Below are 23,551 nucleotides of genomic sequence, written 5' to 3'. Positions count from 1 at the left end.
AGTCCAAAACATATGGTACTTCTGTGGAACTGCTTGTCTAGTTTAGAGAGCATGCAGTCGAGGACTCGTAGCAAGTACTTCGGGGTCTTTTCTCCAACTCTTTGAATAAGGAACATTGGGCTCGCAGTTGCGAGGGATTGTTGATCATTAACTTGCCGCTCATCGTTTGTTTCCCATTTCTCGGTAAAAGAGAGAGGTGGTACACGAGCATTGCAGCAGTTCCAACGTGCTATGTTGGCAACTGAGAGGTACGCCAATTGAGAGCTGCGTGATTCGAGAGGCCGGTAGCGCAAGCCCGGAAGTAAATAAAGGAACTCGAAGTTGAAACCGGAAGTGAAATAAAAATTCGGAAATGGACACCGGAGGTGAACGTAAGACCCCAGCAGCTTACCCAAGAGTGGGCATCTAGAATTAACATAAGAGAAGTTAGATGCGACCCGCCGCACCCCATAGCTAGCGAGGCCAGCGAGGCGTTAGTGCGACCTATGAGGCAAGAGAGCGCTCAAGAGAACCAGGTGATGTCGCAAAAAAAGCAAAAAAAAAAACGGTTCGCTTTAATAAAGGAGCGTGACACCAAAAGCTTCGGTTGAAGATTTCTAAGACTCCCGCCAAAAAGTAGAAAACTTCTGTGTGACGACGTAGATCAGTAATCACGTGACAGCAGCGTGACGAATAGTACGAAAGCGGTGACGTTAGCAAACCGATGTACCATGCGCTACATTTCATTCATGCGAGCTCCACTCTGTGGCACCATTTTGTCGCCGCTATCGGGGTCGGGGGAAGCCGACCATGAGCGTCCGCCTATAGACGCGAGCAAAGGGGAGGTGGAAAATTCATTGCGTTTTTCATACGTTAGCATCGGACGCTGAAATGTTTTCATACTACACGTTGTCGTGGTGATCGTATTCGTCGCACACGTCTCCAACGTCACACCTTTTGCGGGTCGTTTTTTGACGTTTTTTTTTTTTGTCAATGGCCATCGCGTTAGCCCTGGAAAAGGAACCACGCTTCGTTTCTATAGAGTTCAAAATTCAAATCAATTAGCTTTAGGGCATCTGTTTTCTGCCGAAATTCGTCACGGAATTCCTCGCAAGCACCCACAGCTCGTGCGCATGTACAGGGGTGGTCAAGAGTTCCCAGACCACTCTGCCATAGGATTACATGGGATAGCGGCCTGGGAACTTTTGACCACCCGTCTACATTCCCAGAGAAAAAAAGATTACCACGAGTGACTGGCGGTCGGAACGGCGCTGCTGTTTCCGAGCGCGCCGATGGCGAGAGCGCCAAGCACATTCCTGCTAAAGCAGAGGCAGCCACCAGAAGCGACCCATCTTAAAGCCCGCCTGTCAGATGGCATCTTATGCGTTACATTACGGCAGAATCACGTCGTATACCGTGGCTGCACAAATTAAACCTTTTTTTTTGTTTTTTTACCGGCCACCCCTGCTGTTGAAAATGGAATGTGCCTGGCACTCCCGCCGTCGAAGCGATCCGGAACTGCGCCGCGTGAACCGCTTTTGCCGCTCCTGCCACCAGTCACTTGTGCGAATCTTTTGCCGTTGTTACCGTACACAACAGCGCTTTAACGTGCACTGCACAAAAGAAATTATGGCACGTCTACAGCAAATTGCATATGAAGTCTGTTTCATAAGCTTTTCTTTTCTCACTGCTTGTTTCCACTTGTGAATTATAAAGCAGGACGAAACCGACAGTGCGCTTAGTGTATGACGACGGTGTGTTTCGCAAAGCCGTTGTATAAATCATTGAGCGCTGTTCAACGAAAAAAAAGAAAGAAAAAGTACCACCACTGTTTCGAAACTCGGTTTTTCTTTTCAGCGAGAGTAGCGAAGCTGCGTCAATGACTTAGACATTTAGGTGAATGTTTCTTTTCTTTCTTTCATTTTTTGCATTGATAATTACTGCAAAGTTTAAGCCTTACGCTGAAGCCGTTAAAGAACGCTGATGCGATGTAAAGCGCCGCCAGCGCCGCCTCAGGCATCACAATTCTATGGCACACAGGATATGAGTCTGAAGGAAAAGCAATGGCATTCATCAGCACCCAAAGGATGCGCTTCACAGATTTACCCTTAGACTTACTGTTCACTTCGGTCTAGCTAGCGTCAATCCATGAATAAGGGTGTGCCGCGCGAAAGTTTGCCAGCGGGAACGATAATGCGCATGCGCACAGCGCTCCTATCGAAAGTGGAAGCCAGAACGCTGCTCCGGCTCTGGCAAAGCTCGCTCATTGGGGCGTAAGTACAGCGCAGTCACTTGGCTGCGACGCGCTCGCAGCCAAATGCGCTGCGCATGCGCATCGATACTGTGACAACCCGGTGACGCTAACGGCGAAGGCGCGAGAGCACCTCGAGTGTGCCCGCACTGTAATTACTATCGCAAGATGCAGACGGGAAGAAAGAGGACGCATTACAAGTGCATTGACACTTGTAAACTTCGTATTAGAATTGATTGGCCAGTCGATGAACTTATTGGCCAGATGAACTGAACGAATGAATAAACGAACGAATGATCGACGTTTCATCACAGAGATGCTAAAGTGGCAAAAAAAAAATGATAGCTCGAGCATACGCGCGTAGATATAGCGGCGAGACATAAGACACGGCTTCAGAGGGACTGCACTGTGTTTGTTCTTTCCTGACTGCAGTAAATCTATACCTGTTGTCACTTCAGTGCCTGTCATGTATACTTTACTTACCGTGTGTTCCCGTCCCTGCTGGGGTCATTCTTATCACAAAACATCATAAAACTCGCCCGGTTGAACACTCGTGTGCAATAAAATTGTTCAAGCGCATTAATGCCGCCAACAACATTTGTGAAAACTTCCACCACTTTGGCTAACACCGCTGTTTCGCTAAAGATGCCGAGCAAAATTAAGTTTCTAACACCCGTCATACACTGATAGTTGAGATGGGAACTCGGAGGGGAGGGGGGGGGGTGAAATACAGCTAGATATACCTGTCACGTGACGACCAAGTCTGGGCGCAAAAGGTTGTGCAGGCAAGGACTATGACGTGACAGCTGTACTTTCACAGCTTGCATGGATGTACGGTCTTCAGACTATAGAGGCTGTATCTCATAAAGAAAACTTCTTTCACGTTGGTGAAACAGCAGTTAAGAGTCCAATTCAAGATTAGGGCAATTGTATTCCAGTGAGAAAGACGGGGAAGGCAAATGAAACGCAAGGAGGTTAATAACTCTGGGACTGGTTTAGCACCCTACACTTGCGGAGGAAAGACTGAAGAAATGATGAGTGCGCACACATAACAGCGTTGATCCCGCGGATACCTAAGGCCAGAGCTAAGGCACTGCTTTCAGCGCAATACAGTTGCTGTTGGAAAGCGCAAGTGCAGCGCTCCAACGGGTGGGCTCCAGCGGCGAGGTCGCCGGTGACGTACGGCAGTAGGAACAGGAACACAAAAGAAAAAAGCCAGCGGCGGCGGTTGATACATCGAGGCCAGGATAAATGTGCGCATGAAAGCCAAGGACACAAAACGGCCCGAGGGGCCCTTCCCTTAATGCAGAAATCGATGAGCAGGCCGATTTTGGGGAATCAATGCGCCGTCGCCCAACCCGCTGTTGTGGCAGAAACGGCAGCGACTGCTCTCAGCGTGCGATGGCCAAATGAAAAGGACGTCGGCGCGACCCGGTCGACCACACCTCGTGTGTACGCGCAGTGGCAAGAGCTTTCTGCCAGCGTGCATCTATATCTACGCTCCCTTGCAACGAACGCGCAGTAAAACATATGCAAAAGTACTACGTGACAGTGTAGCCATACTACATGCGCCACTTTTTGTTGATGCGCCATACTCGTACATCAATGAGTGCCGATTAGCGCAACGCAGCTGACGCCGCATCACGCGGAGGCCTGCTGCAGTGACAAGCTAGCAGCGCTAGTTCCGCAAGTAGCGCGTTGTTTTCACGCCTCATAGGCGCTCTACCTTGCTACATCAAACGCTTCGCCTCATGAGGTACATGGGCGTGCGCAGGTTCCTCCATAAGAGAGGGGGGGGGGATTTTATCGCTGCTCCCTCCCCCCCGCCCTCCCCGAGTGCGAAAGAAAAGCTTCGCAATGGATACATAAATGAAAACGAAGGGACGTCGTAGAACAACGGGTCCTCGGCTTTCCGGGAATAAAGGTGGGCAGTAAGCAGTTCTTGGAATGTAACAATAAAGGTCCACGGCGACCATTACTGTCAAAAACCTGCATGGCCCTAACCCTGCACCTTGAACAAAAAAGATGGGACCCGTCCTATTGAGTAATGGTATGGGGCAGACTTGGTGCCCCCCTTAGATTATTAGGGCGGGGGCGACCGCCCGCCTGCGCACGCCTATGATGACGTAATTCCGTTTTTCTGGCTCAGAAAGCTATGCGCATGTATTACTGGGCTTTCTGTATACAAATAACATACTTCAGCGAGTGACTGCATTTTGTATAGTTTCGGCATGCGCCTGCGGTTGAAGAGATACCCTCCGCGCTTTCTCTCTTTCCATCTACCGACCTCCATTGCTCTACGTAGGGTAGCGAACCCTGCGTAGAGCTGTATCCGTACACATAGAACACTGCGGGCATGCATGCATGCATCTATCTATCTATCTATCTATCTATCTATCTATCTATCTATCTATCTATCTATCTATCTATCTATCTATCTATCTATCTATCTATCTATCTATCTATCTATCTATCTATCTATCTATCTATCTATCTATCTATCTATCTATCTATCTATCTATCTATCTATCTATCTATCTATCTATCTATCTATCTATCTATCTATCTATCTATCTATCTATCTATCTATCTATCTATCTATCTATCTATCTATCTATCTATCTATCTATCTATCTATCTATCTATCTATCTATCTATCTATCTTGCGTGCACAGAAGCTACCCATTAATACAGTCTGTTTTCCGACGCCGAATTTCCAGCTTTCGACAGACACAGCCAGACAGCCGGCATGGCCACACCAAATCACGGCCTGTTTTCAGCGCTAATCTAGCGGTGAGATCTCCAGCTGGTCTGCAGATCAGAGAGGCTTAATGCTCAGCACGTGCTCACATTACGAGCGGTGCGCTCAGAGTTCTCGGTATTGCTGTAACTAAATAAGAATGCCTCGCGTGCCGTTATCTGTCCTAAACAATCTGAAAACGGTCGGTCCCTATAACAGTACACGTTCGTGTCCCTCACTCGAGCTCCGTGTCGAAGCAGCTCTGATGAAGCGAGTAATTACCCGGCGTACTCTTTCCATACGTGGATGAGTCGAGGGACGGCGATACAAACGTATGGCCCCACACGCGCAGGACAGAGCCGGTAATCGTACCGTGTCCTAATGCATTTCTCCGCGCATCAGTGGAGATACAGCGATGTCCCATGTTAGCCTTCACCGCTCGCGCTCCTATCGTCTCCGCACATTAGCCGCTGGATGATCGACGATCAAAGCGACGAGGATTGGGCAGGGAATGCTATTTCCCTATAGCCTTCAACTTGAAGTGGAGCGCTTGACCGATGGAGCTCTTCAGGTCGATGAAGAGTGCGAAACCTGGAGGCCTATCAAAACGATCGAGACAATCCGCCTTTTTCACGACGCCCCGGCGCATGCGCTCTCCCCTAGCGGTAAAGTCGGGAAACGTCTCTTCATCTCGGAGGCTTTGCTTCTGGCAATACCGGTTGTCCCGGCCCCTAGCAGACCCCTAACAAAACGGCAGAGGGCAGCACAGGAGAATGAAAGGGGCGGATCATACTTTGAAGTTGCACATCTAGCCCACTTAATATGGTCTTGCAGACTAATAACTCTAGAAAAATTGGGCCAAGTATACGCTCTCGTGGTGCGAAGATTTAGGAAACGCGGAGCTGGCGCCCTTCCCCTCCTCCTTTCCTTCCTCTTTTCCCTCCCAATCACGCATAAAATAAACTAAGCGACTGTGGCAATATTATAAAAGCTATAAACAATTCATAGCAGGGAATTACTTTGGAACCACACTGAATATGCAAAGCGATAGCCGTTTCCGGAGGGAGTGCAGAATGACCTTTTCCTAAGTCCCTGAGTGCTCCGGAGCTCTATTCTCCATTACGTCTGGATTTCAGTCGCAATTTGAATAGAAGCTACCCCTCTTCGCTTCATGCGCGCAATTGGATAAAGAAAAAAAATTGGCCGAATATCTGCCTCTCCGGTTTCAATTAAATAGCTTCGCTGTCCGGCGTTCTACCAAAACCGTGCAGGCACTCGGATTAAAATTGCGAATTCTAATAACCCCGATTCCCTGTCATATAATAGAGGAATGTTATTTTTTTGTTTTTTTTTTCGGCAGTGTACGGTTTCATAACACGCAAATAAAAAACGTACAATCTTCTGGTATTTAGCGAAGTTGTTGCTCTAAGTGCCTACTACACGGTGAAAAAATCCATAAACAGGAGGTGGGTGCTCGAGCCGACGTTTCGACAAGTGGACTTGTCCTCTTCAAGGCTGGAACTGATTTCCTTCAAGGCTGGAATTTCAGTTCCAGCCTTGAAGGAAATCAGTTCCAGCCTTGAAGAGGACAAGTCCACTTGTCGAAACGTCGGCTCGAGCACCCACCCCCTGTTTACGGATATTTTCATCGCATGCTTCCGTCTTCCCCTTCCTGCCGTTTTTCTGGATTTACTTTACGCGGTGTAATCTGTATACACATCGCATGTGTTTTGTTTGTATTTATTTATTTTAGTTATTTTTCAGCATAAAGTTATTGTCTTTCGATTTAGTTGCCTGAACTTGAGACATTTCGCGCATATGATAGTGCATTTTCAAAAAATGAAGCCGGTATTTCAGACTTTTGCATCCCACATACTTTTGCATGCAGTCTCACGAAGGTGTTACAGACAATTTCTCGTCTCTTCTTTACAATTCGAAGCGTCTTGTTTGTCAACCGTTTAGAGCGCAAGTACGAAGCCTGACTGCCTCAACTAAATGTCACCGACAATCTTGGACAATAATTACGGAGGGGGGGGGGCGGGGGGGGGGGGGGATTTGCGCAAACTGCCTCTGTGCCTTGATGAGTGTTGTTCACGCCCAACACATTCTTAGTTTTGTTATCTTTTTTTAATAACGAAGCTATTTAGGCTCGTGGTAACCTGCGCTCCGTCGTGCAAAACTCCTCAGGTGGGTATGCGCCACAGGAATTGGGCAAGTCCCACTACCGTGCACAGTTAAAGTCCCTAGATTTTTCCCTAGCAATAACAGGGAAAAATCTAGGGACTTTATGTACAGCAGGTGTGAGTGTCAAACTAAAATGAACACGTGAAAAAGGGAAAGAGAACGAAAGCAGTAGAAAATATAAAGAAAGAAAGAAAGAAAGAAAGAAAGAAAGAAAGAAAGAAAGAAAGAAAGAAAGAAAGAAAGAAAGAAGGAAAGAAAGAAAGAAAGAAAGAAAGAAAGAAAGAAAGAAAAGAAGAAGAAAGAAAGAAAGAAAGAAAGAAAGAAAGAAATAAAGAAAGAAAGAAAGAAAGAAAGAAAGAAAGAAAGAAAGAAAGAAAGAAGACAGCGATAGAAAGAAAGAGGAAGAGAAAAATAGAGAGAAATAAAGGGACACAAAAAAGAGAGAGAAGGAAGCAGAGAGAGAGAGAGAGAGAGAAAGAAAGAAATAGAAGAAATTGAAAGAAACAGAGAGAAAAACAAGGCGAAATAAACAAAGAAGAAAACAACCGTGGCATACTTCGGCTGCTTTTAAACGCTGGCATAATTCGTATATTGTTATCACCAACAGCTTTCGTTTGGTCACCTTGTCGATTAGGTTATTTATTGCGAATCGAATTTAGAAGTCTATTGATTCCTGCAGCGGTACATGGCGGGGAACCTCAAAACCAAGAGCCGCGAAATGAAGCTGGCTTGAATGTGTTGGAGACCGAGCTACAATCCCTGCAGTTAAATGGCAACACGCTCCAAGTGTGACAACATTCATACTATACAGCTATAGAAAGCGAGGTAATTGAACTTAATTGATTAATTATGCATGCACAAAAACAAAGCTCAGGACACGTTAGGGGGTAAATAATAATAACTGTAGGGATTTAACGTCCCAAAACCATACGATATAATTATGAGGGACACCGTAGCGGAGGGCTCCGGAAATTTCGACCACCTGGGGTTCTTTAAGGTGCACATAAATCTAAGCACACGGGCATCAAGCATTTTCGCCTCGATCGAAAATGCGGCCGCCGCGGCCGGGATTCGATCCCTCGACCTGCGGGTCAGCAGTCGAGCACCATAACCACTAGACCACCGTGGCGGGTAAGTTATGGGTAAAGCCAATCAAAATACGGTGGACGCCTTTCCTATGAAATCCTTGGCATTTTTTTTTTGTTAGGACACGTATGTATTCAGACATCCGGCATACGCATAGAGGAAACGTTTTTATTCGTATATCGGTACTTTTGTGCATTTGTAAGCCAGCCCGGGATGATTGATCGCCAACTTGTCCCAATCAATCACTTTAGAAGGCTTTGTGTTAGCGTGCTCTGAAACCGGAGGGCAGGCACGTAGAATTGCACGAATATCGGAAGATTAAAATAATCGATTACTTGGGTGACAGGACACGGCATTACGGTATTAGAGAAACCCGCTCCCACATAGAATGGGACAGGGCAAAATTTTGATGGTAAAAACAATAAATTGTCCCCGATGCGTTCTCTTCCCGAAAATGTGAGTTAAGGCAACTTGTCCTACAACACATAAAAATTTCCGAGAAATACAGGTTATCTCCATAAATGCTGTTATTACACCTGAATGCAGCGCAGACGTAAGAGGAGAGGCATTGGTTGTTTTATCTATTAGCCTCCTCTGACGCTACGATAAAGAAATACATTGTGATGGTTCCCTTATACAATAAATACTTGAAAGAAGAAATACTTAGAAAAATACACATAAAAGGGAGTGTCTTGAAGGGATGCGACTTGGGGATATCGTCAGTCACAACCTTTGGGAAAGCTCGAATTGTGAGAAATTAATTCCGTTAATTACGACAAATTTTAACTGCACAGCTTAATTGCAATTAATTGCTATAAAATGCACTACGACTTATTCAAACACTACCACTTGCTTTAAATTTGGTCTCCAGAGTCATGACATCAAATTATGTGAATTTCACGCGTTTATTATACATACAGTCGGACATAACGGTTATGTTGTTTTGTTGTTTTATTGAACTATTTACGTCCCAAAACCAGGATATGATTACAAGGTACGCCGTAGTGAGGCCAGCTTATATGGGCTATTTTACGGATGGGTTTCGGCGCCGCCATATTGGACTGTTACCCTAGCCGTTTTGTATCTTTAACAGATAATCGAACAGTGCGACGGCGGGCGTGTACACATGAAAACGATTGGGCTGGCGCGCTCGACATTTCCTGACCTTATCAGTTTTCGTCACGACATACAAAATAAGAAAATGTTCGTTTAACAGCCCAAGGTGGCGGCGCCCACGTGTCTTACGTGAAATCGTCTATAGCCGGGTCAAAGTTGGTATGGGCAGTGAAAAAGTGCTCTCGCGCGAAACCAATCTTACGAAGCTGTACAACGCTGGACGTACCTGCGCATATGGGTACGGGCCTGTCCCATCGTCCGGCGTTGCACGTGGACACCGAGTCACCGAACAGCGAGAAACCCGGTCGGCAGATGTACTTGACGACGCGGCCTCGGAACCGCAGTTTCGTGAGGCCGTTGCGAAAGTAGAGGCGAGGGTTCACGCATCGCGCCGACACCAAGCTCGACCGGCTCGGCCGAATGCCTCCAAGTAGCCCCACTGCGCAGATAAGAAAGAGGGGGAAGACAACAGGAGTTATCAACTTCAATTTCATTTCATTCGTAATACAGGACCCTGATAATACATTCGCGGTACAGATATGTAGAACTGTGCACCCATAGCGAAAGACCAGTGACGGGTCCAGTGAAAGAATGTAGGTACGTTATACGGGATAGAACAGAGGCTAGGTTTGCATATGCACGTTTCCTGTTAGGACATGATTATTATCGAAGATGTGAAGATATTGTGTCTGGCAAACTAGACTAGAAGAGCTTGACGAATGCATTACACACGCACACACACACACACGCACACACAAATGCGTACGCACACAAAACCCGTACGTACATACATGCACGCACAGAGAGATAGAGAGAGAGAGAGTGAGACAGAGAGAGAAAAAGTGTACACAAAAGGCGGGGAGGTAAGCCAGAACCATGGTGCAAGTCAGAATTGAACCTTGGTTGGGTACTTTCGATTGAGGTAAAATGTACGCTAAGGACAGTTTTAAGAGAAGGATTGAGGAGACCTGGAGAATATGACAACGATATCTAGCTTAGCCAGACACCGTTTCTTCCAACTTCTTTGCGTTTCCAGAGAAGCCAGACCGAAATACTCCATGCTTACAACGAACTTGTTAGTAGCTTTTCTTTTTTTTATATAACCACTTTTGTGTGGCAGACTAGTCGGCTTCCGGATATGAGCAACGCATCCTTCACTGCAGAGCCGATGTCGGTGGCATCGGCGCAGCTGGTTCAAGATACAGTGACACACACCGGCGTTAACGAATACTATAAGCGTGCTAAGCTCGGATGTATAGCCGGGAGCCAGGCACGTGCCGGATCTTGATCCCCGATAATAATATGCGACGCTCTGCTACGGCAGGAAACGTGATACTGAGTGCGTTGCACAGACAGAGCGCCCCCTGCAGGGCTACTCAGCGGCTAGTGTTAACACGGCGGACGCGTTTTGAAATGTCGGCAAGCTTTATATCCGTCGGCACAGTGCAACATAAGGTTCCTGACTATTCGGTTAAGGAGATTAATAATAAGTCACAGTGAAAGACATAATGTTGATTCCGACGCTTTTACCAGGGACCGGCCTTTATCAAGGATAAAGTTTGTACCATATATATATATATATATATATATATATATATATATATATATATATATATATATATATATATATATATATATATATATATATATTTCATATAGTTGCTTGTTTCCTCTTCGCGAACACGACACAAATCGCTTAAGTTTACCGACTTAAGAAGAAGCGCTGCAATTCAGAGCTTTAAATCGGAAGTACATAAGCCTGCTACTTCCGAAGTTAAATTATCTCGATTATAACATCCCACGACGAGAAAAGCGAATTTCTTACCACAGGTGATGATTTAACAGCACCTTCCTGCATTCACTTCTTTCTGCTCTATATTTGGGCTAGCGCTTGTTTGTTCCTTCTTGTTTTGCAAGCGAACTTCCTCCACGGCGCATCGACCCAAGAGCTTATCGTACGGTCCACTTCCGCTGTCCATACCATTTTAGAACACTGTCGCAGTTCAAGTGGCCATCTGCCTACAGCGCTTCGCCTCTTAAGCGATCGGCGCAAAGCACTGCAGAGTGCCGCTAAACGTACACGGCTCTCCGTCGTGTTTACCGCCAGATTCCGGTCCGGATTTGTCGTTTCGGCGTGTACCAACAGATCGAAACGATCTGGAGTCCCAAACGCAGAGAGGGTCTTCTCTGAATGTTGCTTTATGATTGTTATTGTTATTGCTGTTCATCTTCTTCTCGTTCACGTTGTTTCTATTTTTGTTGTTGTTGTTGTTCAATTGCCTTCTTCTATGATGCGGCATTGTGAAGCTATAACCTGCCGTATAAGGTTTGCGTTGTGAACCCCATTTCTTTGTATACTGTTCTTTCCGACGCTCGCCTGGGGCTCAGGTGGAATCTTTACTCTTCTTTTTTCTTCTGTCTTTGCTTTGTTGTTTTCTTGTCTTGTTTTCCAGTTCTCGTATCTCTTGGCGTTACTTGTGCCTAATACCTCGGAAACGAAAACACGTTAACGATGGTTAAAGATGCGACAGTACGCCGCCGCCAAAAGACTAGAAAAGCGAAGACGATAAAAGCGAAAGGAGAAGAAAGAAAGTCAGAAAATGTGAAACAAACACACAAAAAAATAATAATACTATTAAAGGCTTACCATGCTGGCGTGCAGGATGTGGGTAACGAAAATCCTCGAGACCTGTTAGAAGAAAAAAAAATATCTGATAAGTTACTCCATCTTTCCGCAGGACATCTTAGTAATGATGTCATCATGAGAGAGAAGATGGTCACGTGGGAGAAGAACGCATCGCAACGTTGTTCTACAGCCTCAGGATCTCTCCAATAATGTTTCAATCAATCAATCAATCAATCAATCAATCAATCAATCAATCAATCAATCAATCAATCAATCATCACTCAGTGAATCAATCAATCAATCAATGAAAGAATCAGTCAGTCAGTCAATCAATGAAAGTATAATGAAGAAAGGAAGACGTTGAAGACACGGGCTCAGCTATCATCATCGCGAGAGATAGGCACGAGATCGGCGTTGGAACACCACCATCTTGTTCTACCTGCGTACTTTTCCGAGCTACCACCCGTTCGTTCGGCTCGCCCAATAAACCTCTTTACATTTGGTGGATCGTGCGGGGTACCCACATCGCCTGCACCCTGGAACTACGATCCCGCACATTGCAGCCGACCATGCAAGTCGACGCTTCCCAACAGGCACCACCTCTCGCGGCCGCCGTTTGCCCCGGCTCGGTTCGCCAGCGAGACCCCTTGATATTTGCGGGAACGGAAGATCAGGACGTCGAGGACTGGCTGTCGTCCTTCGAAAAAGTTAGTGGACCCAACAGGTGGGATGACGCTGCTAAATTAGGCATCGTGAACTTTTACCTGGCTAACGTGGCGAAGCTATGGTATACTAACCACGAGTCCGAGTTCGAGAACTGGTCCGCTTTCAAGGATGCAATATCCGCAGTTTTCGGTCGCCCTGCCGTGCGGAAGTTACGCGCAGAACAACGGCTGCGTACTCGGGCACAAGAACCAGGTGAAACGTTTACCGCCTACATCGAAGACATAATCGATCTCTGCAGGCGCGTCGATGCCTCAATGAGCGAAAGTGCGAAGATACAGCACATTATGAAGGGTGTCGACGACGACGTCTTTCAAATGCTCCTTGCGAAGTCTCCTGGTACGGTGTCCGAAGTGGTAACTTTGTGCCAGAGCTACGACGAATTGAGAAGGCAACGAGCTCTCACCCGACGTTCATCTCAGGCTAATCAACCGCTCGCTGCACTGGACGTCGTCCCTGACAACTCATACCTTCTCGCACAAATGAAAGACTTTGTGCGTGAGAGGTGGCACGTCAGCTTTCACTCCTGCCGTTTGCTCAGCGCCAAGAGTTCCCACAGCAGCAGCAACTGCGGCAACCGACCCCGTTGGCTCCCGTGCTCCGACACGTCATTCAAGAACAGATTTCGGAGGCCCTGCCGGTACCAATTCAGCAGCACCCTGTCGCCGCACCTCTTACTTATGCTGAGGCAGTAAAGCGGCAGCATCTACCACAGCAACAGCCCCCACCATTCCATGGAGTGCCACAAGCCGTAGCCTCGACTCCTCCACCTGTCACATGGGGTGCTCCTATCGCTACAAATCCCTGGCGAACGCGCGATAACCGGCCGATCTGTTTTGCATGCGGTGGCCCTGGCCATGTCGCCCGACACTGCCGACGTCGAGTGCCGGGATACACAGACACCCGTTCACAGAACAACTACATGGATCGTCCCCGCTCTTGCTTTGACAGTTCGGATGCTCACTCAAGCACGTCTTCACGTGAATACCTGGAACCTACGTCTCGTCGCGCACCTTCACCCCGTCGCCGCTCCGTGTCGCCCATGCGTCGTCGACCAGCACCTGAAAGTGAGGGAAACTAGCCGCCGCAGTTCAGGAGGCAAGAACTGCGCTGTCGAAATGCTCAAGTCCTCGAACTTTGCCGTCGAATATTGTTGAAGTTTTTGTAGAAGGCGCCCATACATATGCCCTTGTCGATACCGGTGCTGCCGTTTCCGTTATAGACGCTAAACTATGTCGCAAGCTTCGAAAAGTGACCACGCCTCTTGATGCGATGTCCTTACGTACCGCGAATGGAGAACCTGTTCGGCCTATAGCCGCCTGCACTGCCCGACTCATCATCGCGGAGGACCCCTACATTGTTGAGTTTATCGTCCTTTCCTCCTGCTCTCACGACATCATACTTGGCTGGGATTTTCTATCGCGCAATCAGGCTGTTATCGATTGTGCCAGATCCGCACTTGAACTCTTCCCGTTGTACGACCAGCCCTACGGCCACAATGATCAAGCCGCACACAAGCTAGTCGTCCAAGAAGACGCCGAAATTCCCCCGACAGCAGCTGTTTTGCTCCCTGTGTTTTGCAACGGCGTGTGTGATGGAGCTGCATTCTTTGAACCATCGAGCCTCTTGCTTAGTCGGAAACCACTTCTTCTGCCTTATTCGACAAATTTCAATTTCGAATGGAACCAGTGTTCTCTGCCTCACTAATCCCCTTCCGTATCCTCTCAACCTGTTTAAGGGTGAATCTCTTGGATGCGTGCAGCCCATTGATAAGGAAGAAATTTTTACTGTGCAGCATGATTCATCTCGTAGCGACCTCGACGCCATCAGTGCCCTTAACGCCTATGATGTACCAGCTTCCGAACTATTCGATTCGTCGATCGCAGATGGACTGTTGCCATCTCAACGATCTGATCTTCTCCAGCTACTGCACCGATTCCGCGATTCTTTCGATGTTGCTCAACCTGCCCTTGGCCGAACTTCTACCATTCTTCATTACATCGACACCGGCTCCCACACGCCTGTGCGACAAAGACCATACCGTGTTTCCGCGGCGGAACGCCAAGTTATTAGCGAACAGGTTGACGATATGCTTCAACGCGACGTTATTCGACCATCACAAAGTCCATGGGCATCACCTGTCGTTCTAGTTAAGAAAAAGGATGGTTCGATTCGGTTCTGCGTGGATTACCGGCGCCTAAACAAGATCACTCGAAAAGACGTGTACCCTTTGCCCAGGATTGACGATGCCCTTGATAGTTTACAAGGCGCCGAGTTTTTTTCATCGTTAGATTTGCGTTCTGGGTATTGGCAGGTGCCCCTAGCAGATGCTGATCGTCCAAAGACAGCCTTTGTGACACCCGACGGTCTATATGAATTTAATGTGATGCCCTTCGGCCTCTGCAATGCGCCTGCCACCTTCGAGCGCATGATGGACTCGGTTTTACGGGGTTTGAAGTGGCAGATCTGTCTCTGCTACCTCGACGATATTGTTGTCTTTGCGCCAGATTTCGCAACACATCTCGAACGCTTGAAACACGTCCTGACGTGTCTGAAGAATGCGCAGCTCCAACTCAATCTCAAGAAGTGCCGCTTCGCTGCACGGGAACTTACGATTCTCGGTGACGTCGTATCAAAGGACGGTATTGGCCTCGAGGAGTTACGGAGTCGCCCTCTATCGGACGCGCCTCGATTGCGTGCTAGGCAGGATGCCGCCGGCGCGCTCCCCATAGGTTTTGCTGTCGGCGCTCTACAAAAACACCTCGCGGGAGCCCTCAAGGGCATTTCTGTAAGTACTTTCGAAATGAACTGTGTTCTTTACTGCCAAGATAATCATTTTCGACGAACTGAAATCACAAGATAGTCTACAGTCGCTGTCTCTTTGCAGAAATCCGAGCACCCGCTTCACGCTGTCACCGCGTTGGAGACCCCTGAACCGGCTTCTTACGTGAAAGGTAGTCACTCGCTGAGTGCAAACTATGTGAAATATCTCGTTAGAGTAGACTGCCTGTATAACCAAACGGAGCATAACAGAAAGAAACCTCAAGCCAGCGATCGCACGGGTTCGCGACGACTGACGGTGCCTCTACATGTATATATGAGCGTCTGCATGTATGTTCGCACTGCTGGTTTCGCTTTTGCTACAAGCGCGTTCTGGCCCCGCGCGACCGCGCTGTGAACTTTAGGCCGCAAAACATGAGAATTTGTGAGTAAACAAACAACTACTGTTGCGCGGACGCTATCAGAGCAGTTCAAAAACAATTTCCTTACAACTGCGGCTTCGGTGCGCATGACAACTTTGTGATCTGCCGTCCCGACGATTCAGTGTTTTTTTTTTTTCTTTTTCGGTCTAAATTCGGGTACGTTTCAATGTCATTTGACAAGTTGTCTCGCACTGCGTGTTGATCGGTCTTCTCAGCGGGCAAATGCCGCTGCTTCTGTTTCTTTATTCAGCGCATTCGTTTCGTTTGGTGCTCACACAAAACGTGACCAAATGTGACGCATTTTTTTTAATGCTCCTTATTATCGTTCCGTTTGCATTCAAGTGAACTTGCCACTCTCTCTGATCAACAAATTCATAGACCAAAGCTTCACCACTTCGAGATTGCTGGTGGAAGGAGAACCAGTCTACGAGACCGAGCATGTAGTAGCATGCGACGCCTAGGAAAAGAAAGAAAATACAGTAACGCGGGAGAATCAGTACATCGACTGACAAGAAGAAGATGGCTTTCGCCTTCTAGTCATCTTTAACGAATGCATAAGGGACCCTGTGCGTTTTTTAATTCAACGTATCTAAACAATGACTTGTGCATCTGCAGCCGATTTTGTGGACGCTGAGCACGGGGCCGACGATCAAGAGGTCGCATTGGAGGGTTCTGAGATGGCATCGCACGTGGTAAAATGTAGCGCTTTTACCATCCTGTGGCAGATAAGCATCATTTGCCGGCGGGAAGCGCGCGCGAGCCATCGTCTCAGTGCGCGCTGTCTGCTACTCACCGAACATCGCAGGCCCGACGCAGTAACAAAAGTCTTCGTCGCGGAAGTGTTTGTTGCACACAAGACTCGTAGCGGATGGCTACTTGCCGGTTCTTAGCTTTACAACCCATGCTTCACGCTGTTTCTTGTCCCGCGGTTACCTGCGCAGGCTGACACTGGGCGCCCTTGCGTAAGCGCGGCGCTGCGGCACCGAGCGGTAGAGCCCCATGTTCGTCGCCTTCGGTGGCAGCCACTCTATTAAAATGGTTTCAATTGAGTAGAAAATGAGAGAAAACTACCGAATTTGAACAGGCCGCAACGCATGCCGGACTTGAAACTCGTTTTCAAAGCACGCGGCAGTGCGCCACAAGCAGCCGACGCGGCCGCGGAGACCACGTGATCCTGCCAAGTACGTCACGCCGACGGTGGCGCCGGCGTTTCCAGTGGTGGGCCTCGAGGCCAATACTTCCAGACCCGGCCAAACTACGTGCTGTCGCCGACTTCCCCAAACCGACGACTGTGAAGCAGTTACGGAGCTTCGTCGGGTTATGCTCCTACTTTCGCCGGTTTGTGCGCAACTTCGCCTCTATTATTGCGCCTCTGACCCAACTTTTAAGCAGCGCCACCGATATTTCGTCATGGTCTTCCGAGTGTGACCATGCATTCTCCACACTCCGTCGTCTCCTCACATCACCACCTATATTGCGGCACTACGATCCTACAGCGGCTACTGAGTAAAGTGCGTTGGCGGGCTAGTTGGTTGTTCATGCTTAGTTTCTACAGCGCGACTGGACGCGGACGGAGAAGGAAAGGTGTGTGTGTTTGCGTGTTCCTTCTCCGTCCGCGTCCAGTCGCGCTGTAGAAACTAAGCGGCTACTGAGGTTCACACTGACGCCAGCGGTGTCGGCCTCGGTGCGGTTCTCGCACAACGGAAGCATGGGTTCGCCGAGTATGTCGTCGCATACGCCAGCAGAGCTCTCACCAAGGCTGAGTCGAACTATAGCGTCACCGAGAAAGAATGCTTGGCGATAGTTTGGGCGCTTGTCAAGTTCCGCCCATACCTTTATGGCCGTACGTTTGATGTCGTTACGGACCACCACGCGTTATGCTGGTTGTCTTCGCTAAAGGATCCATCAGGTCGTCTTGCCCGTTGGGCTCTTCGGCTTCAAGAATATGACATCCGCGTTATGTACCGTTCCGGCCGCAAGCACGCCGACGCTGATGCACTGTCGCGGTCCCCATTATCCACAGAGTCTTCATCCATTTCCACTATAGACCCCTCGTTGTCAGCTCTTGACGTGGACACCGTCTCTTCTGCACAACGCAAAGACCCATGGATAGCTTCGCTTCTTGACGTTTTATGTGAGGCACCCACGCTTCGGACCACTCGAACACTGCGACGCCAGGCACCACACTTCAGCATTCGGGATGGCCTTTTGTACCGGCGTAACTACTCACCCGATGGTAGGAAGTGGCTCCTAGTTATTCCCCGAACGCTGCGCTCTACAATGTGCGCGTCCTTTCATTCCGACCCGCAATGTGCTCACGCCGGCGTCTTCAAGACCTACGAACGTCTACGGAAAAGGTACTACTGGCGCGGAATGTTCAGCTTCGTCCGCCAGTTCGTTCGCGGCTGCCACGAGTGTCAGCGGCGGAAAAAACCACCACATCCTGCAGCAGGTTCATTACAGCCACTTCCGTGCCCAGACCGTCCATTTGACCGCGTTGGAATTGACCTTTATGGACCATTGCCATTGACAATGGCAGGCAACCGATGGGCTATTGTTGCCGTGGACCACCTTACACGGTACGCCGAAACCGCTGCTCTTCCCACAGCGACAGCACAGGACGTCGCATCTTTTATTCTCAATCGATTTGTGCTTCGTCACGGTCCTCCTCGCGAACTCCTGAGTGACCGTGGGCGGGTATTTCTCTCCGATGTAATCCAAGCACTTCTCCACCAGTGCCACATTGTACACCGGACGAGTACAGCCTACCACCCTCAGACAAATGGTTTGACTGAGCGGTTTAATCGGACTCTGGGTGACATGCTTGCGACGCATGTTGCATCTGATCAAACAAACTGGGACCTCGTTCTTCCATTTGCGACATACGCGTATAACACCGCTACGCAAGTCACAACTGGGTTTTCCCCATTCTTCCTTCTGTACGGTCGCCAGCCGTCACACACTATCGACACTTTGCTGCCATACTCACCAGACGCCTCCGAGTGCACACCCGTGTCGGACGCCGCCCGTTACGCTGAAGAGTGCCGCAGACTAGCCAAACAGTTTACTACGGCCGACCAACAGCGCGAGAAAGAGACCCGCGATGACAATCATCCTCCTGCCGCAACGTTCGCTCCTGGAGCACTTGTGTGGCTGCATGTACCGCCGTCCGCTCCTGGTTTGTCTCCCAAACTACTCTCAAATTATCATGGTCCCTACCGCGTGGTCGAGCGTACTTCACCCGTCAACTACGCCATTGAACCTCTTACGCCGCCCAGCGACCGTCGTCGGCGTGGACGTGATATCGTTCACGTAGAACGCCTCAAGCCGTACTTCGACCCGCTTGTTCCCACCTGTTAGATCGCCAAGGTAGCTTCATCTTTCTCGACGGGGGAAATTATAATGAAGAAAGGAAGACGTTGAAGACACGGGCTCAGCTATCATCATCGCGAGAGATAGGCACGAGATCGGCGTTGGAACACCACCATCTTGTTCTACCTGCGTACTTTTCCGAGCTACCACCCGTTCGTTCGGCTCGCCCAATAAACCTCTTTACAAAAGAATCAATCAACCACTCAATAAATCAATCAGTCAATCAATCAATCAGTCAATCAATCAATCAATCAATCAATCAATCAATCAATCAATCGATCGATCGATCCGGATCTCTCGGTCATCAGTCGCGCTACTAACTGGCTGCGTGAATGACTGTGCAGGCTTACTACACCACCGACCGTGTCGCAGGGAGGGCCTTCAGGCTCATTCACAGCTGCGACTAGCACCGGTCACGCGACCATTTGCGACTGGCGATCAAAAGCGACTCTACGCGAGCGATGTTCACACCTTCGTCACACAGAATTCACCTCGGCTCGCAATGCCATTGCCCCGTAAAATAAGCTGGCGTCCTGAGTCGCAAACCTCAAAATCTGATTGGTTCTGAGGTTTGCGACTGCTGTCGCGCGACCGAAAAATCAAGCAGCGAACGACTGAGAAAAAGCAGTCGCTTTGCAACGATGTGGTCGCGCGACCGGTGCTAGTGCAAGTGTGAACGAGCCTCTACAACGCGGTGTTCTGCTTCCACGTGACCACATACTGCGTGATGGCGTAAAGGGACACTAAAGAGCAAAACGATTTTTCTCGTATTAGTGAACTACTCCTTCACGATACCAAAAACACCACGCTTGCTGCGAGAAGACGCTTAGTAAGCGAGAAATCGCGGAAAAAGAAAATGTGAGTGGCGACGCCAGCTTGAAGTTTCCGCACCATTCGCCGTGACGTCACATGTTTTGACGGCGCCTACTAGGGCCTACGCTAAACGGTAAAAACGAAGTGCACTGTCCTCTTAGGGGGCCATAGAGTTAACATACCAAGTTTGAGGAAATTTTGTTGAGCCAATGGCGCCAAAACACAATAAGTACACTTTGAAATCCTAGACGTCACGCGTGAATTAAGGCGCGAAATTTAAAAATGAAACATTGAACTTCATTTTCTCCTTTATTTATACACCTATGATCGTGAAATTAACAGCGTTATAGTTCTGAAAGCACAATTTATCAATCTAAACCGATTCATTGCTTCTCTTTAGTGTCCCTTCAAAACAGCTATTACAGTGAGATCTTCGTGGTCCCAGTTCGATAGAGGCGAAATGCTATAGAGGCCTGTGTGCTACGCGATGTCAATGCGCGTTAAAAAAACACCAGGTGGACGAGCTTTCTGTAGCGCTCTACCAAAGTGAGCCTCATAATCATGCCGTGGTTTTGGCACGCAAAACTCCAGGAATTATTGCGTTGAGATACTCAAGCTATTCTGAAGCTTTCCCCTGTATGTTATGTGGTTTTCAGGTCTGTGACATTAAAGGAGTGCCGAAACTATCATGACAGTACTCGCCTTAATTATATGATAATCAGTACTTGGCACATGTTTCTGACACATGAATCGTATTGCGGTATTTGGTGCTTCTGTGAAATCAAGAAGCTCACAGTTCGCAATCAAAACCTTGCTAAAGCGGCAGTATAACGTTTCAATTAAGCGTAAAATTGGCGTAAGCCAATTTCAGGATCAGCCTGTTGCTTTGAAAGTGTATAATTGCGCATATTACCACCCGCCTTGGTAGCTTACCACGTAAGATGTCGTGCTGCTCAGTTTGAGGGCGCGGGTTCGACTCCCGGCCACGGCGGCCGCATTTCGATGGGGGCGAAATGTAAAGAACACCCGTCTATAGTTAGATTAAGGCGCCATTAAAGGGGCCATGACATGGTCACCCAACAGCTTGTTGATTTCGGCGAAATATAGAAGTAGGGGGTGTATTGCACCTATACATAAATGAAAAATGCACTGTACAACGATATTTCAGCACAAAATAGGCCCTAGAGGTCGCAGGCTCTAAACCCCGCCCACTGCCGGCGAAAGCCATTTTACCATGGCGTGTGTGACGTCACGTACGTTGTATGTATCGGAGCCGTTGTCTTCTACCAATGTTTCGGCCACTGCAAATCGTTCAATTTCAATGCCAAGCTGAAGAAAGCTGAAATGCCTCGATTGAACGCGCAGCTGACCAAGGAACAAAACCGCTCGCCGGAATGCAGACGCTCGCACAGCAAGCAGCTTGATACGTCAGGGCTCCCGAGAGCGCCAGTGTTGCCGGACTCTCAGGCCGCTCGCGTCTTTATAAAAAAGTATTGAATTATAAATTAAATGCTCGATAAAATGCGCTAACATTTCGCCAGTTTGTTTGTTAAGGCTCAAGAATCAAACCACACAACAAGGATTATGACCGAACATTGGTTGCCACGGTCCCTTTAAGGAAGCCCGGATGGTTGAAATTATTCCGGAGTCCACCACTACGGCTTGCCTCTATTATATTGTGACTTAGACATGTAAGTATACCAGCAATCATTATTATTTACCGTACAAGATGTCGGCTTTACTTCTCTGCATGCAGCCGCCGCGGTGGCACGGTGGTTACGGTGCTCGGCTGCTGACCCGAATGGCGCGGTTTCGATCCCGGCCGCGGCAGTCGCATTTTCGACGCAGGCAAAACTGCCAGAGGCCCGCTTGCTCAGATTTAGGTGCACGTTACAGAACCACAGGAGGTCGAAATTTCCGGAGAGTACTTTCGTCGAAGGCGCTCAGCGATGACGCGATGCGCGTGATCGTTAAATAACCGCGCTACAAACAAACTGCGCATGTGCAGAGTTTCGTGTTGCTGTAGGTAGGTCGGGGTCGCTGATAGCGCGTTCCTCCTGGGACCGTGTGGCACGCGCTCTGGTGTTGACGCTAACCGTTCTCGCGACTGCAAAGTCGTGCTGAATATGAGTTGCAATACGGTGACCGACCATGGCTGAAGGGACTCTAAGCCTGAACGGTGACACGAGCGAACTTCAAATTGGTTTAGAGGATACCAGTAACTCAAATGTCACTAATCTTTGCTATGTCGGCGCCACTTTGAACACGCATAACATGTTGCAACTCATATCGGGCGCGACTCTATCACGCACCGAGTCCGGGAATTTCAACATTAACCATCAGATGCCGGTGAAAACGAGAGCATAATGACGTCACATACCTGACCGAAAGAGGTGCAGGGCTTCGTCAAGCAAGGCCTGCCTATGGGGTATGCTCCGGTTTGTCCACGACACACAGCTTCTAATGACTCGCAAATTAATCAACATACGCAACTTGTTTTCGTTACACTCCGCCTGCCTTGTCTAAGAAAAGGTTCCTCCTGGGAACAACAACAAGCGCGACACGTTCGAACTGACCGAGCGCCGAATATGGACTGCGCTCGCGACGTATTGCGGTGACCGCTGCGTATATATGACCGTGTTGTTCGAGATGTATACGTGTATACATACGGCTGTGCATTAACCGTCGCGCAGGCCCACGTGCTGCGTCGCTCGCAAAGGGCTGCCGTGACCGAACGCATTCCGACACCGAGTGCGCCTCGCCGTGTTTGGAACGTGACGAAGCGGTATTTGCGGCGCGGCGCAGCAGGCACGGCGCGCTTCGAGCGTCGGGCGTGCATGTTGTGCGCGTCGCGAGCGATAAAGGACTGGAATAATGGCGGCATTGCGAACGCGATGTCTGGCCGAGATAAGTTAGCTCCCGAGATGCTTCCGTTCAGTACGTTTTATTTTTCCGAGTTTAGCGTACCTGTGGTCGTGAGCCGGGCTATGGCGCATGTTTCTGATAAGATTCACGTATTCTTAAGCGCAAGTTTCCGAGGGAATTGTTATAATAATAATATTTGTTGGATTTTTACGTCCCAGAAGCAGTATATGATTATGAGGGACGTCGTAGGACTCCGGAATTTATGACAAAGTGGGGCTCTTTAATGTGTATCAAAACTAAGCGCACTGGCTTCTAACGTTTCCGCCTCGATCGAAAATGCAGCGGACGCGGTCGGGATTCGATCCCGCGATCTTCGGGTCAGCATTTAAACGCCATAGGCATTAAACCACCTGGTCGGGTAAGTTTCGGGGTAGATCACAGGTGTAAGCTGATAACAGCGGCAAATATTCATAAATTTTACACTGCAAAAGCTAACCAGTTTCACTAAGGTAACCAGTAACTAAGTTTCACTAAGGAACATTTCACTTTTTACTGTACGGCACGTACTGCAATTTGACGAATTGCAAATCGAC

General features: G+C 48.6%; 1 protein-coding gene across 1 annotated transcript in view; it reads right to left on the bottom strand.

The window, feature by feature from the left end:
- Window positions 1-23,551, bottom strand: part of LOC119405011 (uncharacterized) — a gene marked incomplete at its 3' end in the record, with an annotated part of 82,185 nt that overhangs the window by 55,395 nt on the left and 3,239 nt on the right. Inside the window, 2 exon segments of the mRNA XM_049419156.1 lie at window positions 9,583-9,795; window positions 12,004-12,045. Of these exon segments, the coding sequence (XP_049275113.1) occupies window positions 9,583-9,795; window positions 12,004-12,045 (255 nt within the window).

Source organism: Rhipicephalus sanguineus, chromosome 9 (genome assembly GCF_013339695.2).
Source record: "Rhipicephalus sanguineus isolate Rsan-2018 chromosome 9, BIME_Rsan_1.4, whole genome shotgun sequence".
Taxonomy (NCBI): Eukaryota; Metazoa; Arthropoda; class Arachnida; order Ixodida; family Ixodidae; genus Rhipicephalus; species Rhipicephalus sanguineus.
This window is presented reverse-complemented; position numbering and strand designations above follow the sequence as displayed.